This window comes from Leucopleurus acutus (assembly GCF_964270905.1).
Source record: "Leucopleurus acutus genome assembly, chromosome: 6".
Taxonomy (NCBI): domain Eukaryota; kingdom Metazoa; phylum Chordata; class Mammalia; order Artiodactyla; family Delphinidae; genus Leucopleurus; species Leucopleurus acutus.
This window is the reverse complement of record NC_139149.1, coordinates 84341556-84361279: the sequence shown is the minus strand read 5'-3', so window position 1 is coordinate 84361279 and position 19724 is coordinate 84341556. Positions and strand designations below refer to the sequence as shown.

At 40.1% G+C, this 19724-nt stretch overlaps 2 protein-coding genes across 3 annotated transcripts in view; one reads left to right on the top strand and one right to left on the bottom strand.

Moving 5' to 3' along the window:
• Positions 1 to 7479, bottom strand: part of NIF3L1 (NGG1 interacting factor 3 like 1) — a 14819-nt gene extending 7340 nt beyond the window's left edge. The window contains exons 1-4 of the mRNA XM_082841125.1: positions 7252 to 7479; positions 4922 to 5382; positions 3908 to 4070; positions 1228 to 1354 (exon numbers count right to left, since the gene is read on the bottom strand). Coding sequence (XP_082697251.1) covers positions 1228 to 1354; positions 3908 to 4070; positions 4922 to 5357 — 726 coding nt within the window. The 5' untranslated portion in view covers positions 5358 to 5382; positions 7252 to 7479. The remainder of the gene's footprint in view (positions 1 to 1227; positions 1355 to 3907; positions 4071 to 4921; positions 5383 to 7251) is intronic.
• Positions 7480 to 8085: 606 nt separating this feature from the next.
• On the top strand, positions 8086 to 17521 carry PPIL3 (peptidylprolyl isomerase like 3). Of its 2 annotated transcripts, none has more exons than XM_082841230.1 (7): positions 8086 to 8141; positions 8945 to 9018; positions 9993 to 10067; positions 11808 to 11901; positions 12275 to 12342; positions 14423 to 14541; positions 16838 to 17521. In XM_082841230.1, exons 2-7 carry the CDS (start codon positions 9016 to 9018, stop codon positions 16962 to 16964), a joined length of 486 nt encoding a protein of 161 aa, XP_082697356.1. In that variant the 5' UTR covers positions 8086 to 8141; positions 8945 to 9015; the 3' UTR covers positions 16965 to 17521. The 2 variants fall into 2 exon arrangements, with proteins under 2 accessions (XP_082697356.1, XP_082697355.1); XM_082841229.1 differs by having other exon boundaries at positions 8095 to 8406.
• Positions 17522 to 19724: the final 2203 nt, after the last annotated feature.

Sequence of the window (19724 nt, the reverse complement as noted above, 5' to 3'; positions counted from 1 at the left end):
ATCCCAAGTGAGAGAAGATGAGAGTTTCAACTACTGTGGTGGCGAAGCAAACAGAGAGGAGAAACATTTGTAGATTTAGGGACAGAATCAGCAGGGCCTGGATTTACAGGGGCAAGGGAGAGTTGTGCAAACTGCAAATAAGATAGATGATGATGCCACCAATAAAACAGAAAAAAGTGGTATTTAAAGGCGTGGTATGGGGATAAGGTCAATACTTGTATATATTGGATTTTAAATACTTGTAAGAGTCATAAGTGGAAAATGTTCAGAAAGTGGCTGGAAATATAGGTTCTTTTAAAATTTTTTATCTTTTACCTTAAGAAAGCATTCTGAGACAGGAAGTAAAGACATAGGAATCATCATACAAACGGCTGTCAAGTTAAAAGAATGAATAAAAACGGTCCAGGCATAGGGTATAAGATAAGAGACTGAACCTGTAACTGAGTCTCTAATCCTGAAGAAGTACCACTATGGTCTAAATGTTTCCGTCCCCCTCAAATTCATAGGTTGAAATCCTAACCTACGGATTAGGAGGTGTAGCCTTTGGGAGGTACTTAAGTCATGAGGCTGGAACCCACACGAATGGGATTAGTGCTTTAGAAAAGAGGCTCCAGAGAGATCCTTAGTCCCCTCCACCATGTGAGGACACAGAGGGAAGGCACCATCTTTGAACCACAAAGTGAACTCCCACCAGACACCACTCCAAATCTACCAGTGCCATGATCTTGGACTTTCCAGCCTCCAAAACTGTGAGAAGTAACTTTCTGTTGTTTATAAGCTATCCAGTCTGTGGCACTCTGTTATAGCAGTCCAAACATGTTATAGTAGCCCGAACGGACTAAGACAAGTTCCAACATTTTCTTATTCCTGAAACGTCTCCGTTTTTTTTTTGTTTTTTTTTTTGTTTTCTTTTTTTTTGCGGTACGCGGGCCTCTCACTGTTGTGGCCTCTCCCGTTGCAGAGCACAGGCTCCGGACGCACAGGCTCAGCGGCCATGGCTCACGGGTCCAGCCGCTCCACGGCATGTGGGATCTTCCCGGACCGGGGCACGAACCCGTGTCCCCTGCATCGGCAGGTGGACTCAACCACTGCGCCACCAGGAAAGCCCACGTCTCCAGTTTTAAATATACTTTCCAGGGCATGACATGCCCTCAATCACCACTTTATATCTAATAATTTACATATGAATTGTCAAACAAAAATGCACAGTAACATATTTTTTATTACCTTCTCCAGTGACAGAATTTCAGTCTTCTGATAATATTGTCTGTTCTGGGAAAGAAAAGCCACCACCTGCATTAAAGCTTGCTGAGTACAATTCAGACTGAGCCGTGTTTGTTCTTCATCATCAGACCTAGAAAAAAAGTCACTTCCTGGTTTAGGATAAATATAAACAATGTATTTAAAAGAATCCACAGTTTACAACCTCCTATAATAGGAGATCAGATTTATATGGAATTTAGGACTTAATTCCAAGCCAAACTATTTTCTAGAATAGTGTTTCTCAAACTTTCACATGCATCAAAATCATCTCATGGCCTTATTAAAACAGACTGCTGGGCCCTACCCCCAGAGTTTCTAATTCAGTAGGTCCGAGTGGGGGCTAAGAATTTATCTTTCTAACAAGTTCCAGGTGATGCTGATGTTGCTGGTCCAGGGACCTCACTCTGAAACCCCTGTTCTAGAACAGTTCTTAGTCCTGGTTGTGCATCAGAAATCTCCTGCTGTCTTCTTAAAATAACAGCTGCTGGACCCTTCCATAGATCCAGTGAAACAGAACATCTATGAATGGGGCTGGGGCAAACTGAATTTTTTTTAAGCCCTAGAAAAGTTAATTTTCAAACATCATTGAATACAAGAATCTCCTGGACAGATCCTCAGGCAAACCCCATTCTAATTACACAGATCTAGGATAAAGCCCAAAAATCTGCATTTTTCATAAGCACCCGTTAGCAATGATTCAGAGGTCCCTGAATCACCCTTTAAAAAGCAATGCCCTTAAAAAAAAATTAAAAAATAAAATAAAAAAAGCAATGCCCTTGGGAATTCCCTGGTGGTTCTGTGGTTAGGACTCGGTGCTTTCACTGCTGCGGTCCAGGTTCAATCCCTTCAATCCCTGGATCCCTGGTTGGGGAACTAAGATCCTGTAAGCCGTGGGGCACAGCCCAAAAAAAAAAAAAAACCAATGCCCCAGAGCCTCTCCAAAACAACTAGCACCAAGAAAGTTTTGTATTTAACCATATACTCTAAATATAATCATAGAATTCTAGAACTAAGACACCTTACAAGATAATGTGGAAGTGTAGTTTCAACACTGGAACCATCTGTAGAGATTTGAAAAGAAAAAGCAAAAACAATGCCTGGCCCCCAATCTAATGGTAAATCCCCGATATTACCTGTAATATGGAGAAACTGGAACCAAACTAAATGTGCATCAGTGTTTTAAAAAGTCCATCAGTTAGGAAGAGGAATACTTCAAGAAATTACAGTACATTCATAATAAACACTGTGTAACAATTAAAAAGAGAGACATACATGGATAGATTTCTAAGACATCTTAAGTTAAAAAGACAAATACAGCATACCATTTAATTAAGAAAGCAATGAATAAGACAAAACTACACATTTCTTTGTGTCCCTATACATGTTTGGAAAGATACCCACTTCTCTGAAAACAAAGGAAAAGACAACTTGAGTTGAAGATACTGGGATTGAGTAGAGGGGACAAGGAGAACTTTTGTATTGCTTAAATTTTTCATGCTTTATTTGTATAATTTTAATTTCAGTATTTACACAGTATTTCAGTATGGTAAAAGACACCATGACTGGAACCTATGCAAAATCGTATAAACAATTTTTCTTAAGATTCTTGGAATTCCCCAATATTATTAGAGGACATTTACTACGATTTTACTATAATGTATCTACACTTAAAAACCACTCATCAAAGAGTCATTTTTGGGCTTCCCTGGTGGCATAGTGGTTGAGAGTCCGCCTGCCAATGCAGGGGACACAGGTTTGTGCAACAGATTTCCATTTTATAAAAAAGTCATTGTACCTATCGTTTTTTTTTTTAACAATTATTAAGTCCTAGCTTTGTATAACTTGTCTTTTACGATGCTTTAGTAGGTATTAGGGTAAATCAGCCCCCAAAAAAATCTCTAATGAAGCAACATTTTTTTTTAATTAATTGATTTATTTATTTTTGGCTGCATTGGGTCTTTATTGCTGTGCAGCAACCGGGGGCTACTCTTCGTTACGGTACACAGGCTTCTCATTGCAGTGGCTTCTCTTGCTGCAGAGCATGGGCTCTAGGTGTGCGGGCTTCAGTAGTTGTGGCATGCGGGCTTAGTTGCTCCACGGCATGTGGGATCTTCCCGGACCAGGGTTCGAACCCGTGTCCCCTGCACTGGCAGGCGGATTCTCAACTCCTGTGCCACCAGGGATGTCCCTGAAGCAACATTTTGGTATCTCAGCCCTAATTAAATAAATGATTGACCTTCCAAGAGGCACTTTAATGTATTTTTCTTTTCAAGTGTTTGGGAATCATCATTTGCTGGGAACTGATAAAAGTAAACCTATGTTATCAGCATATAACTAGGGTATATCTGCATACCCTAAGGTAAAAATAACTTTCAACATTGCCAGGAGGATTAGAAATACTGTAGGATGTGTGATATAGTCTCTCCCACATAGAAAATAGTCAATAAGTGTTACTTATCATTTTTATTGCTTTGAAAAGATCCCATGTTTCTCCTTAGGGACCCGCAGGCAAATGAGAAGTATGCTGCTTTGTAAACCCACCCTAGGAAAGTGATTTGCTGCAAACTTAAATAACAGAGTTATAGAATCTGTAAGAAAGATTCTTACAAATTAATATACACAAAAAGATGAAAAGATATTGTACCTAGCAGAAAAAGAAGTGACAGATACACCTGCAATTCCTTTCACTGCAGAAATGACTTTGTCCAGGTCTTGGGTGTGGGTAACATTGAATTCTACTCTGTGTGTTCCCTCCGTGGGGTAGTCAGGAGCTCTGGAAGCATGGATGGGCCTGGAGGTACAAACTCCTAGAAAGAAAAAATTGTCAGAAATTGGAGTTTTTGTGGGTTTATTTAAAAATTAGAAAGATAAACCACTATGGGCAAAAAACTTCTAAGAAATGAGTATTTTTGAAAAGATTCATTCTCAGATGCTTATATAATATACACACACATACATATCCCTTATATATACATTCAACAATCCCCGTAATTTAGGGATTTAGCACAGACATACATAATCAAATTTATTTTCAGATTTTCCAGAAGACTCGTAAATATCACAAAAAGTTGGACAAGACTGACTCATGAATTTTTACATAACATATAGAATTGTGACTGCTTACTAAATTTACTCATGTAAACTATGATTCAAGTCGCAGATGCTCATAATTTACTTGACCACATTAATCCAGATTATATCATCACAGAAGCTTCAGCCCAAAATGAGTAAACTAAAAAGACTTGCTAAAACACATATGCTGAATTCCCTCATTGTGCTGGGCATAAGGACTAATTCAATAAAACTCTATTTGATTGACATATGAAGTATATTTTGGAGAAGCTTGAAGCTTTCAGTTCAGTTTAACAAGCGTTTCTGGAGTGCCTGAGTGCCAGGCACTGTGCCACATGAGTAAGGAATCACAAAGCTCGATCAAAAATGAAGATTTCCTATGCTGTCCTTGTTCACTAAGGATAAAAATTTCATTTTTCAAATGCAATTTAATTGCCAGATTTCAGCAAGATTATTTTAAAATATATGAAAGTAGAATAATGGTCCCCATCCCTAAAGCAGTTAAAACACTACTGGAAATACATTCTAAAATTTCAAAGCACTGGTAGGGAAAATACTGAATATGAAAGAAGAAGAGGCTTCTCACCAAGCCCTTTAGCCAGCCAGTTGTTGACTCCCTGCGGAGCAGCATCATAGGCCGTGTGAGGAGAGTAGATCCCGACTCTGTTCTCCAGTGCCCGGATCACCAGGCGCTCTTTCCAGGTTTTCCAGGTGATGCGCTTCATAGGTCGGAAAATGGGTGGATGGTAGGAGAGAATGAGATCTGCCTTCTTCTGCAGTGCCTCCTCCATCACTTCTTCTGTCAAATCATTGGTTAGGAAGAGCGTGTTTACAGTGTGTGGTGGGCTTGGTTCCACCAGTAATCCAACATTGTCCCAACTCTCAGCAAATGAGAGGGATGCAAAGTCATTCAAGGAGGAAAGGAGAGTCTTTAGATCCATGAAGGAACGGGAAGAACTGCAGAGCAGGGAATGGATTAGGCGGACTGTCGTGGGGACCAGGCGTACACGAGATGACAACATGCAGAAGTCAGGTAAAACTGAGTATCTGAAGTCAAAACACAGAAAATGGACCTTTGAGACAGCAAAGCATACGAGCAAAAGAGCTGTAGTCCTACGTGCCTGGCTTCAAATACTGGCTCTGCCACTTACTGGCACATGGTATCATAGGTAAGTCATTTAACCTCTCTGAGCTTGTTTTCTCATCTACAAAATGGAGACACTATAACTTACCTCACAGGCCGTCTGGAGGAGTAAATGGATTAATATGTTTAAGTCACCTTGCACAAACCTGGTGCACAATACACAATTATGTTCCTTTCCCCCTCCCACACACCCTTGTTCTTTTTTTTTTTTTTTTATTTTGCGGTACGCAAGCCTCTCACTGTCGTGGCCTCTCCCGCTGCGGAGCACAGGCTCCGGATGCACAGGCTCAGTGGCCATGGCTCATGGGCCCAGCCGCTCCGCGGCATGTGGGATCTTCCCGGACCGGGGCACGAACCCGTGTCCCATGCATCGGCAGGCGGACCCCCAACCACTGCGCCCCCAGGGAAGCCCACACCCTTGTTCTTGTTCTCCCCACCTGTGCTTCAACCACCCTTCTCCATTTCTCTAAATATTACCCTTCCTTCCAAGACCCTTTCGACTTCCTAAATAAAGCTTTTCTTGACAAACCTTCCTTTTCAGTGTCGTCCCTCTCCCTGTCCCACCTGCTTTTGCACTAGTTATTCTCATAATATTATATTCCTGTTTGTCTGTCTCCCCCAGTACGCTAAAGCTACCGGAGGACAGAAACTACCTTTTCTGTATCTCAGGATCACCAACATAGGCCAGCACTAAATGCTTACTATACAGACTGACACAGTCCCCCTTCCCCCATCATAGCAGAATTTGGAGTTAGGGTGGTACATACTGACATTAAAAAGTGCTTTATCAAAAGAGTAACAATAACATATTTAAAAAGTTAAGTGTTTTGTACGGTGACCAAGGGGGGAAAGTGGCGGGGTATGGGTGGTGGTAGGATGAACTGGGATATTGGGATTGACATGTATACACTAATATGTATAAAGTAGATAACTAATAAGAAACTGCTATATAAAAAATAAATAAAATAAAATTCAAAAAAATAGTTAAAAAAAAAAAAGTTAAGTGTTTTATCGGCAGCCAGAACCATGGGATGCACAGGTGAGTCACTCTGTGAATGGGTAGGGTCAAGGCAGGAAAGGGCAGGAGCTGCTGCCCCTGAGCCAACAGCTACCTGCCACACAAAGGCCAGAATCAAGAGGTGGGAGAGGTGAAGATGTAAGGGCCCACACAGTCTGTAAGCCTTATAGACATCTATATCCAATACAAAACACTGTCTGCTCCATTCTTAAATGTAGTATCTATGAACACTTTTGTTTTTGAAGAAAAGCATTTCATGGTATGCAAAATAATTAACAAGAAAGCATAGTCAATTGTAAATTTAATGAAATATAACTCAATTTCAAAAGCAAATTTTTTTCAATATTTGTATGCAGAAATATTTAATATTGGGACTTCCCTGGTGGCACAGTGGTTACGAATCAGCCTGCCAATGCAGGGGACACGGGTTCCAGACCTGGTCCGGGAAGATCCCACCGGCCATGGAACAACTAAGCCCGTGCTCCACAACTATTGCGCCCTCGCTCTAGAGCCCGTGAGCCACAACTACTGAAGCCCGCATGCCTAGAGCCTGGGCTCCGCAACAAGAGAAGCCACCGCAAGGAGAAGCCTGCGCACCGCAACCAAGAGTAGCCCACGCTCGCCGCAAGTAGAGAAAGCCTGCGTGCAGCAACGAAGACCCAATGCAGACAAAAATAAAATAAAATAATAAAAAAAGAAATATTTAATGCACTTATTCAATATACAGTTTGGAGTGAGGTGGAACCACTCGAACCTGGGGTCTTGGAAGATCTTCTAAGGGTCCTTATACCACTTCCACTCTCCAGATTCCACGTCCTGATACTACTCCACTCTCCAGACTCTTCTAAATCTGGCAAGCCCTAAAGTGAAGCTCTAATGGGCCACCACGCCGGTTCTGTTACCTACTGTTACATTTGAAGGAGCCCTTGTAAGTAACAAAACACTCCCCATTTCCTACGAAGCTGAGTAGCTTTAAGTCACAATTAACGAGAATGGGAGGCGGCAGAGCACGGTGGGAAGAGCACCGACGCTAAAACCAGACTGACTCCCAAAGCCACAGCTGTCTGAGGACTCTACCTCTGTGGTTTCCACCTCTGAAGGGTGCAAATAATAGTGCCCAGCTCACAGCGTGGTTGCAAGATTTAACCGTGAAGCTAGGAACAATGCCTGGCCTAGAGTCTGCACTATTTATTATTAAGATTCATTAGCAAGGCCCACTTTACAGCCTGCAAACAGCGCCCTCTTGTTTCAGTCCCCCTTCAGGCCTTTTCTAGAACAATGAAGAGCGCAGGTGGCACGGCCGATAAGTCCGTGAGTTAAGTCCCCGGGCCCTCTAGAGCGCTATGCTCTCCCGCGGCAAGCCGGTTTTCTGCGCCTATCTCCTCCCCTGCCACCTTTCGCTGCAGCAGGTTCGTAAGCCACAGCCCGCCGCCGTGGCCTCAGCTACTTACGCTGAAACTTAACCCGCCCAAGACTCACCAGCCCCGGGAACTCCGCGAGCGCTATTTCCGGTCCTGCGCGGAAGTTCCCGGCTTCGTGAAAGTGGGCGGGGCGGGGGAGCCGGTTGGAGGTGGTCTTTCCGGCTTTGCGACTGAGCCCAAGGCACTTCTAGAGGATGACCAGAGTTACGCTTGTTGTCCTAGTGTAATTATTAAAAGATAATTTTGACCCTTTCATAGTCACAAGTGTACCTGGTGGGGAGAAATTAGTATCTCCCTAGTTCTAGTCGTTTGGTTTGAGACGGGGCGGAGGGAGGAGGCGAGCAGGTGAGGGGCGTTCTCTCTAATGCGTCCCTTGCTCGACCTCCGGTGGCCTGAAGAAACTTAATTTCGAATCTGCAGACCCGTGGGGGCAACTGCGATTGCACCTTTGCTCTTTTAACAACCGCTGTGCTAATCGAAGTGGTTAAGTAAGTATGGGGTAACGTCACTTATTCTTTCATTCACTTAACTCAAATGCTCTTAGAGCGCTGTGTATGTTAGTTCTTGGACTGCTTCCAGTGAGTATTCTGTACGGGGAGGGTGTTGTTGAAATAAGACAATTAGTAAAGCATAGAGTATATTAGTGCTAAGTGCTATGGAAAAGGAAATCGTTAAGGCAGGTTTAAATAGAGTTATCAGGTCCAGACCAGACTTTCGAGAAGAGACTTGGAGGTGAGGAAAATAGCCGTACAGATGTCTGAGTGTACGTGTTCCAGGCAAGGGGAACACCCAGTGCTTAGACCCCAAGGCGGGAATGTACCCGGCCTGTGAAGAGTGAGCAGTGGAAGTAGGAGTTGAGGGGCTTGAGACGAGTAGTATCGCCTGATCGCTTTCATAACCGGGTTTTTATTACTTGGGGCAGGATGGGTGCTCATCGAGACTTTTTCTCTTAAATATGCGGTAAAGATGAGCAAGTGTGAGTTAAGGGAGGGAAATGAATTTAATTGTTTTTTCTTTTGGAAATAGAGGCTCGTTTTTGAACTTCTCTCAGTAAACTGAGAAAGTAACAGTACTTCCTGAAAGCATCAAGAAGAAAAATGGTAAATTTTACAGAATTCTTATGAATGTCTTTCATTATAAGTAATTTTTAGAAATTCAGTCAAGGGAAATAAAACTGCATGGAAATTTCAGTGACAAAACAGAGCAATGATAATCTGTAGAAGCATACAGTGTAAAGTGATTTCAGATTCTTTATGTTTTTCACTTAAAACAGAATTTACCTTTTATGGAAAAAGATTGATACAAGATGGATAGAGATGGAAAGGTGGTGTTGCAGGGTCAGAAGAGCATAGCCAGGTGTGGTCATTTTGATTGGATCCTTTTGCTCTTGATCTAAGGTGGACAACTATTGTAAGAAGAGAATTTTAAAAGGAAGCCTCAGAAGTTTTCCACCCTCTCTGGAATGGGGTAACAAAAGGAATATTCTAGCTACCAAAACAACAGATTAAACAAAAAGCAAGCAAGAAGAAGTACTCTGGTTACCTCTGCACTTTTACGATCTGAAAACACTGACGCTTTTTATGTCTGTTGTCTTTAGTGGAGAAAGAAATTGTTTTTTAAGTCTCTCGCAATTAAATTACATAAGAGAAATGGTGGAAACTATGTTTGTAAAAGTCGTTTTCTTACTATTTTTCAATATATATTAATGATTTAGTGAATTGCCACTTAAGTCAGTAATACTAACATAAAAACTTTTTATTTTTATTGATGAAATATTCAAACTTAAAATGATTATTTCCATCACAATATTTGCTCCCAAATATTTTAGCATAGATATCATTTTACCTTAACATTTATATTTCTCTTCTGGAATTTTTTTTCTACTGCTGAAATAAATTTTGAAGAAATACAACTTATCTCTCAGAGCTACGGTGTGGGTGGATCATCTCTGAAATGGTGTTTCTTTCTGTTTTTATTCAGGTAGTTATCTTTAATATCTAGTTAGGGAAATGATACAGTGCACAAAGTCACCTGAAGAAATCTCATTCGTTCTCACATTCTCTCTCCTTTTTAGTCGGTGACACTGCATACAGATGTAGGTGATATTAAAATCGAAGTCTTCTGTGAGAGGACACCCAAAACATGTGAAGTGAGTACCATAATGTATGTATAAAAGATGAGTTAATGCAACAGGATAACCATTTTGAAATTGAGTCATCTAACTTACACAACATCCAAACAAAAGTTTCTATAAAACTATTGTCAAGAAAAACCCGCAATGATAATTTCTGGTCTAATTTACACTTCTTTTTCTGATGTCAAAGTTGGATCAAAGAAAGGGTAGAGAATTTTTCTCTAACCACAGAGTGGCTGGTATCTTTTTCCTTTGGCTCATTTTCCTCAAGAAATGTAAATAATCATTAGATATTAGGTAAGAGAACTGTTCCATACATTATTTTACTTGTTTAAATGACAAGGTTCTATCCTTGTCATTTAAACAAGGAAAAAAGAGGGAGTTCCCTGGCGGTCCAGTGGTTAGGACTTGGTGCTTTCACTGCCATGGCCCAGGTTCAGTCCCTGGTCAGGGAACTAAGATCCTGCAAGCTTCGTGGCTCAGCCAAAATAAAAAAAAAGAGAGAGAGAAATACAAGAAGGAAAAAGAGTCAGCTATATATATTCGTTCATTAAGTAATTTATTTATGGAAGGCTATCTTGCCAGCAACTAGAACTACAGTGATGAACAAGAGACATGCCTTGCTGTTGTGGAGCTAATATTCTACCCGGGAAGATAGGCAGGGGGGAAGATTCATTCTAGAAAAAAAGTAATTCTAGAGGGTAATGATGCTTTGAAGGAAATAAAGTTGTGAGATAGAGAATAATGGGAAAGGATTTACTTAAAATAAGGTGAGGGCAAGCCTAGCCAAGAAAGTGATGCTTTAAAAACAGTGCGAAGGCTTCCCTGGTGGCGCAGTGGTTGAGAGTCTGCCTGCCGATGCAGGGGACACGGGTTCGTGCCCTGGTCCGGGAAGATCCCACATGCCGCGGAGCGGCTGGGCCCGTGAGCCATGGCCGCTGAGCCTGCGTGTCTGGAGCCTGTGCTCCGCAAAGGGAGAGGCCACAACAGTGAGAGGACTGTGTACTGCAAAATAAAAGCCACAAAAAACTGAGTGTGAAAGGTAATGAAGGCATCTCTCTGGAAGGACTTATAAAAAGAACATTCCAGGTATAGAAATAGCAGGTACAAGGGCCTTAAGGTGGGAAAGCCTGTGTTTTTTGGATGAATTTTCAGAAGCCTGATGGGGTTAACACAGTAAGCAGCAGGGAAGGGGGTTATTATCATTATGATGATGTAGAAGTAGGCTAGGTCATGCAGGGCTTGCTAGGCTCTCCTGAGGATTTTGCATTTTATGTCAAGAATAGAAGGAAGCTATTGAAGAGTTTTAGGCAGTGACATTATCCAAAGTAATGCCTAAAAGATATCATTTAAATAGGTTGTTGTAGTGTTTTCAATAAATACAATTGGCTTTTTTTTGTTTGTTTGTTTGGCTGTGTTGTGTCTTTGTTAATGTGCGCAGGCTTTCTCTAGTTGTGGTGAGTGGGCTTCTCATTGCAGTGACTTCTCTTGTTGTGGAGCATGGTCTCTAGGTGTGCGGGCTCCAGGGCGCAGGCTCAGTAGTTGTGGCGCACAGGCTTAGTTGTTCCGCAGCATGTGGGATCTTCCTGGACCAGGGCTCGAACCTATGTCCCCTGCATTAGCAGGCAGATTCTTAACCATTGCGCCACCAGGGAAGTCCCTACAATTGGTTCTTTATCTTAAATATTCTTAAATCTTAAATGGTTCTTATCTTCTGCTACATCATTTCTCAATCATTGTTTTTATTCTCTTCAGAATTTCTTGGCTCTTTGTGCCAGTAATTACTACAATGGCTGTATATTTCATAGAAATATCAAGGGTTTCATGGTTCAAACAGGAGATCCAACAGGTAAGTTATTCCAGTAATACCTAGGGTATATACCTAGGGTATGTAGTGTGAAGAAGAGACTAGACAAAGAAGAGAAAAATAAAAGCATGTGGGGTTTTTATAACTTACCTTAGCAAGAAATTTTTAAGCAGAAGGTACTAGCACCGAGCCCTAAAGTATGAACAATATTGATCAGGAGGGGTTTTGGTTTTTGTAGAGATATTTTATTTTTATGGTTTTTAAAGTTCAATTTTGGTAAGTTAAGAGAGGACGTACCAAATTTTATTTGTATTTAAAGGGTTATGCTATATAAACTAGCCCTTATGTTTAGAAAATGAACCCTTTTTCAGCTTTAATTAAATACTTTCTTTCATTTGTTCGTCTTGTAATATAGGTACTGGAAGAGGAGGTAGCAGTATCTGGGGCAAGAAATTTGAAGATGAATACAGTGAATATCTTAAGGTAAATCCAAAATACTTCAAAATCTATTTTTTCATGCTATGTTTACACTTGGAAACTTTGATACATATGTTGTAATAATACAGGTTAAAATAATTGGGCTTCCCTGGTGGCGCAGTGGTTGAGAGTCCGCCTGCCAATGCAGGGGACACGGGTTCGTGCCCCAGTCTGGGAAGATCCCACATGCCGCGGAGCGGCTGGGCCCGTGGGCCGTGGCCGCTGAGCCTGCGCATCTGGTGCCTGTGTTCCGCAACGGGAGAGGCCACAACAGTGAGAGGCCCGCGTACCGCCAAAAAAAAAAAAAAAAAGTCATCCTTTTTCTGAATTGGAAATGAAATGATTTTTTAGGCATTAATGAATGACTGCTTCCTTGGTACTAATCTGTCATCCTATGCCAGTGGTTTTCAAACTTTGCTGTTACAGATTCACCTGTGGAAGTTTTAAAACTATAAAAGATTAGGGCCTTACCTCCCTAAGTCTAGAGAAAAAGTCAGTAGAACTGATTAGGACCTCGATTGTATTTTAAGGTTCCCTGGTGATTCCTAGACAGACAAGGTTAAGAACTATTTTCTTATATACCAGAGTTGAGGATGCGTATTGAATATTCACGTACTCTAACCCAGAAATTCCATTCCCACATGTTTACCCTAGAGAAATTCATGTACATGTGCACTAGGAAGCATGTACAAGAGTGTTCCTAGAGTACTATTGGTAATAACAAAAGTCTAGAAACAATGTCTATTGATCTTTGAATGGACAAGTTGTAGTATATTCAGAAGTAAAATGTTATACAGTGAAAGAAATCAGAACTACAGCTATGTATACATGTATGAATCTTAGAAACATAATGTTAAGTGTAGAAATCATTTCCCGGAAGACTACAAATAGTATGATACTATTTTATAGAGCTCAGAAACAAGCAAAAGGAAACAATATATTGTATAGGCATGTATTGAATGTAAAGATATCAGAACACTGGTTACCTCTTGGAGAGGCTGAAGTAATAACTGAGAGGAGCACATAGGCATATGCAACAGTTTGGTAAATTTTAATTCTTAAAACTTGGAAATAGGTTAATGGGTGCTGATTTTATTAAGTTGTAAGTGGTACATATATTCTTATGTATGTATCAAACACTACATATGTTATTGGTAGTCACCTTTTAGGGAACGGTAAAGCATTAATATCTCTATGAAGCTGCATCTCTGTAGTTTGTCTTATTAGTGTCCCCTGATGAATAGCTAAAGATAGAGTAATCATTGGCGTTACCTTTAGTATATTTTATATTTGGGCATCTCCCTGTAAGACAGTTCTGTCTTCAATCTTATCAGTAAAGTCCTTTTAATTCCTGTACACAGTCCCTTGTATAGCAAATAGTATCATGAATATTAGAGTTAGACAAGGCCTTCCTTAGATCATCCAGTCCTGGGGTTATAAACTGACTGCCCATGGATGGAAGACCCACAGATTCATTCTCTATGGCCATTGGTTTAAAAAGATTGTAAACATCATGAGGCAAGAGCTACACTATTCCTTTTGCCAGGCTCCACCATTCCCTAACGTTTACATTCTGCCCAATTATCAATTTATTATCTGGTAACCCTTGTGAGGATTTGAATTATGAATAAACCGCTGAATTAGTCCAACCTGCCTTGTTTTACAGATAAGGAAACTAGCCAGAGTCCAGTGTATATGTGAAGAGATTATGGGGATTTTGGTTTTGTTGTCTGCCTGATCATTTCATGCCAGCACACTGTTCCTTAATATAAATGTAAGGATTATTTCTGTTATACATTGGTATTGCCAAAAGTGTTTGTGGCTCTGCTTCTCCAAAGGTGAAATTAATTGGGGAATGTGATTTGAGATATATATATATATATATATATACATAAACAACTTAGATACAAGTTTCCAGAGATACAGATAATACAGAAACTGAACATTTGGATTAGCCCTAATGGAAGATGGTTACATGTTTTCTTGATCCCTTAAATACTGGGAAGGTAGAGTGCACGTCTTGTTTCAGTCCTTTATTTGGAATACTTATGTAAAAACAGCTAATACTTTGGTCTTTCTTTTTCAGCACAACGTTAGAGGTGTTGTATCTATGGCTAATAATGGCCCAAACACCAATGGATCTCAGTTCTTCATCACCTATGGGAAGCAGCCACATCTGGACATGAAATACACAGTATTTGGAAAGTGAGTATTCTGGTTATGGTTTTCTTTGGAATTTCAATGCAAAGGATGCATATGAGTGGCTGTGATGATAGCATAACCAGTACTCAAAGAGCAGTATGAGAGCTAAATGTACGTGAAATTTAAGTCCACCACGTAACAGCCCCGTGACCTTGGGAAACGTACAACCTCTCTGAGCCTCAGTTTTATTATTTTGTAAAAGAAGGGCCAGTACTATTTTTTCAGGATCATTATGCAAGTTAACAGTATGTATCTGTTGTCATTAAGAATAGCATCTTGCATCAACTAACACATCTGAAAAACAGTTGCTTAAACAAGATGGTATGTGATAGTGGTTCTATTATATCACCAGTGTTCCAGGTGCCTCTGTCTTTCTTCTCAACCGTCTTTAGCTATCATTCTGAAGCTCACTTCATGGCCATAGCTTGGGCAGCACAGCCCCAGCCGGAACAGTTGTACTCCAAGTAGGAAGAAGGAGGAAGGGCAAAGGTGCTTGCCAGCTGAGTCAGCCCCTTTCTCAAGAGCTCGCCTGGAAAGCCCAGAACTTACCTACAAGGGAGGGTAGGCAGTGTTTCTTAGCCAGACATATTGCCACTCGCAATAAAACCAGGCCTCTGTGAATAAGAAGGGGAGATTGGATCCTAGAGAGTGTTTAGCAGTCTCTGCAAGAATATCCATTACAAGCCCTCTACCTGGGAATTGCTTTTATAAATCAACAGGAAGTCAGTTTGTCAACAAATATTTACTGTGCTTAATAAACCAAGGCACAGTTTTAGAGTTTATTTTATTTAACAGTTTGAATGCCAAGCTAGGTTAATTAAAAATAGAAGAGTCTACAGCTTTTCTTTTTTATTCCATATACATGTCTAATTTATAGATTAGTAATAATCAATGAAAAGGAATATTATAGCCTTTAGTAGTTTTTGTGGGCTTCACGAATGTGCGTGTCTTCCTTGCTCAGGGGCCATGCTAACCTTCTCTGTATCGTTCCAATTTTAGTATATGTGCTGCCGAAGCGAGCACCAGACTCCCTTTTTTTTCTTTTCTCCCTTAACCCACCATTCAGAATTATTGATTAGTAATTACTAGGACTTATTTTACTGGATTGGTAAAAAAAACTGTAGAGTTTAGAACAAGGATTCTTAATCTTTGGTCCAGTACCTCCTTGAAATTGTTTTGTATATATGCACATACATTTTTCTGAGAAAAAGGGTACATAGCTTTCCACTGGTTCTCAAAGGGGCCCATGGCCCAGATACTTAACTAGGCTTACTTGCTTCAATTCTACATGCCCTTTTTTGCCTGAGATCTGTTTCTTGTACCCTCTTTCTCTCTTACTGACCCAGAAGGTAGGAAAGCCTTTAGTTAGTTAGTTAGTTTTTACTGGAGTATAGTTGCTTTACAATGTTGTGTTAGTTTCTACTGTACAGCAAAATGAATCAGCTATACATATACCTATATACCCTCTTGTTTGGATTTCCTTCCCATGGGAAAGCATTTAAAACTTATAATTTCAAGACCTTAATTGTCCTACATTTGGGTGTAAAATCCAAAGGCTTTGGTTATAGTATCACTTTAGTGGAAATGTAAAATAAAATGGAAATCTGTTATCTTTTTTTAAAGTACATAGTATGTTTTAGGAATTGATTTGAATTGCACTAGGAGGTATTATCTAAAAAGCCACTTTTTCTTAGCAAATGTTTTAGACTAACTTTCTAGAACATATTAGAAGGATAGCTCTCAATATATATATATTTTTTCTTGATAGAAACATGAAGTGGGCTTGCTGGAAGTGGCATAACTGTTGAGCTTATCTTCTCCTATTCTGAATATTGTTTTTTGTTGTCCAGAAGCAAAAAATAAAAACACTGTATTTAAACAATAAAGTGCAAAGAGGCCACCCACTTCAGGACCTTCAGTGTAGGGCAGTACTGATAATACTAGTGTCATCCTTACATACTTTCTCCAGGTTTTTCCTATAACAAAGAAAACCTTATGACTGGTTATATTGGCCCCATTTGTAGCTATTCCATGTGAATGAGGCCGAATGTAATGTTTAGATACTTTGGTGGGAATATTCCTTTCCATTGCTATTGTTGTCTAAAGGCATAAAAATGAATTTTTGTTTCTGAATTTTGGCCCCTACCTATGGCAGAAAATCAAAGCGATATTTTATTGTACACTCAACTGGGGAATTCAAAGAACTATGAGACATGGTGAGACTGTAATTGCTATAGGTATTTGGATATTATGTTTCAATCTCAGGATATTTTCAAACATTATATTGTTTCTCTTTCAGGGTAATAGATGGTCTGGAGACTCTAGATGAATTGGAGAAGTTACCAGTAAATGAGAAGACATATCGACCTCTTAATGATGTACACATTAAGGACATAACTATTCATGCCAACCCATTTGCTCAGTAGCTATAATAGACCTGGACAGATACTTGGCAAACTATTCAAGGAACTCACCTATTATGGTTTACCCAGTTTTAATTATGTCAGAGATTGCATCATTATACAACTTGTTTACAACTAAGATCTACTTGTTTATAGCTAAGATCTTCTATGAGTTGGTGGTACCAAGGGAAGCCAAACAGCTTTTACTCCTATTCTTAGAGGGTATTCTTTACTGTAACTATTACCTAATGCATTTCTTTAATTTTTTTTAAAAAAACCCTATGTTTAATTTTGTTTTTCCATACAAATATTCATTTTAAAATGCTGAGTCTCAAATCCAGGCATTGTTGAGCACCCTAATTACATGCTCCTACCATATGTAGTCCACATCCTGGAAATATTATTTTCTATTAATTATTTACTTTATACAGTTAGAAAGAGGAAGGACAAATAAAGAGATGGCCTAGAAAGGCTGGTCAATCCAGTTGTTATTTTCCCTGGTCTTTATAGTAAAGGCTCAGAGAAGTCTCGAAGTACAGTAAACACTCAGAATTTCCCAACTCATGTGCCCATGGAACATTTTTAAAAAATATATCTTTTCTTGTAAAGCAATTATACCCCAATAAAGATGTTAAAAATAAATAAATAAAATTCTTAAAAAATATATCTTTTCAAAATGCAAGGTAAAAAAGAAATATAATGCAGGATAGAGTTCTACAGATGATCCATTTGAAAAATACAATTAGTTGTAGAGTTCTGGTTTGGGTTTGAATCACAGCTCTGCCCCCTAATATTAACTTTAGGCAAGTTAATATCTCCAAGCTTTAACTTTCTCATACATAAATAATCCTTCACATGACTCTTGTGAGGATTAAATGAAATAGTGTGTATAAAGCTTCTGGCATGTAGTAAGTGTTCTATAGCAAGTAAATGGAAGCTGTGCTCTTAACCATATCAGGGCTCTCACCTAATCAGGCCATTTATCAGGCTCTACCATTGATTTGTTAAAGAACTATGTCCCACTCACTGTCTAGATCACCTAGGTTAGATTTGGGGTATTTCTAAGACTGATACCAAACATTTCTTCGTTTGTATCATTTCTGCAGATGGCTGATCTAATTGATTCTTTCTTAACTGCAATTAGGGAGTTAGCTTGCAGTTATTCTCTTATTACTATTGGTACCTTCCATACCTTACACTAAACTGAGGGGCCAGTTACACTAATGCCCTCATGTTTTGTTTCACCCTTTTAATTTAACCATTAGTTTCTAGAATTGGTATTAAGGCCTCTTTTAGGCCAGAATTTGGTTTGCCACTTCTTATACTTGATATCTTTCTTCTCCAAACATGTCATTGAATTTTTGTCACCATTCTTAAGAGTATTTTACTGATTGTCAGGAAGTTTTTGTACTGACTGACATTGCCTCAATTTTTATTCCAAACTGTGCCATTTTTTTAGTGGTACAGATATGACTTCTGGGTTCTTAGAGCTCATTCTTATGTCTTATTCTTATGTCTGCTTAGTTGTACCCATAAGAATCTCATAGATAGGGAGGTATACTGGCTCCCCTTTGGGCCTCTCATAGACTACCATGAGGATCAAAATCCAGAACGTTGATTTCTGTCCACTCACACTGAATTGACTGGTTCACTACATTAGCAGTTGGGTAATTGACATTCTGTTCCATGTATTACTTGGCAGTAAGTATAAACTACTCAGAAGACTAGAAGACTAGAATATTGCTGATCAACCCAAGTTCTCTTTAAAACTAAAGTAATGTGGTTCCCCAGCTAGACAAGAGGTTGGCAAACTGCAGCCCTCGGGCTGGCCACCTGTTTTTGCAGATAACATTTTCTTGGAACTCTGCCATTCCCATGTTTATGCAGTAGCTCTGGTTGTTTTGTGCTACCAGAGCAGAAATGATTGGCTGTGCCAGAGACCAAATAGCCTGCAAGCCTAGAATATTTACTCTCTGGCCGTTTAAGAAAGTTTGCCAACCCTTGACCCAGACTATCAGAAGTTGCCAAATAATCATGGTTTCACAGCAAAGGGAGTTAAAACTCATACGAGTTTAAGGGATAGTATAAACTATGCCTGAAATCTGCTTCACCATGTTGCCGAAAAATCGGCTTCCCCGTGCACCGAGGCCGAACAGAAATACGGAGACACGGATTTTGGAGGAAGAGAGAGGTGGCTTTATTTTTCTGCTAGGCAGAAGGGAAGACAGCAAGCTAGCACCTCAACTGTGCCCCCCCTCCTTGGGAATCGGGAGATTTTAGATGTGGGGCTCACAGCCCGGGGTATATGGTAAGGATCAAAGTAGTGAAGGTCTTGCATGCTTCCTTTCCTTTGCATTATTTCAAAACAGTCATAGCTGGCGTCAGGCTGCCTGGTAATTGGGGTCTGGCAGTCTGGAAACTGCGTCCATTTGCCTCTCGTTTATCGGCCTGTGACCTTGTCTCTGAAATTCAAAAACTATAGGGGGTGATTTGTTACGAGGGGCCTGTAGAACGTAAGTGGCGGGAGTGAGAGGTGGGGTATGTAACACACAGTTAGGGGTGATGGGTGCCGAAGGTAAATTGCGTAGTGTCAGGGAGTGAGGTTCGCTTTGTAAAGTACAAATCCAGTTACTGCAAATTAGTGACAGTTAAACAAGGAGTGATTAACTCTCAGGGCTGGCTGTGCTGCTGCTTTCGCCTGCTCGATGCTCCCTTTTTTTCCGTTGCTCTCAGGAGAAGGAGAAAGAAAACTCACTTCTATTTACATCGCAACATGATTAACTC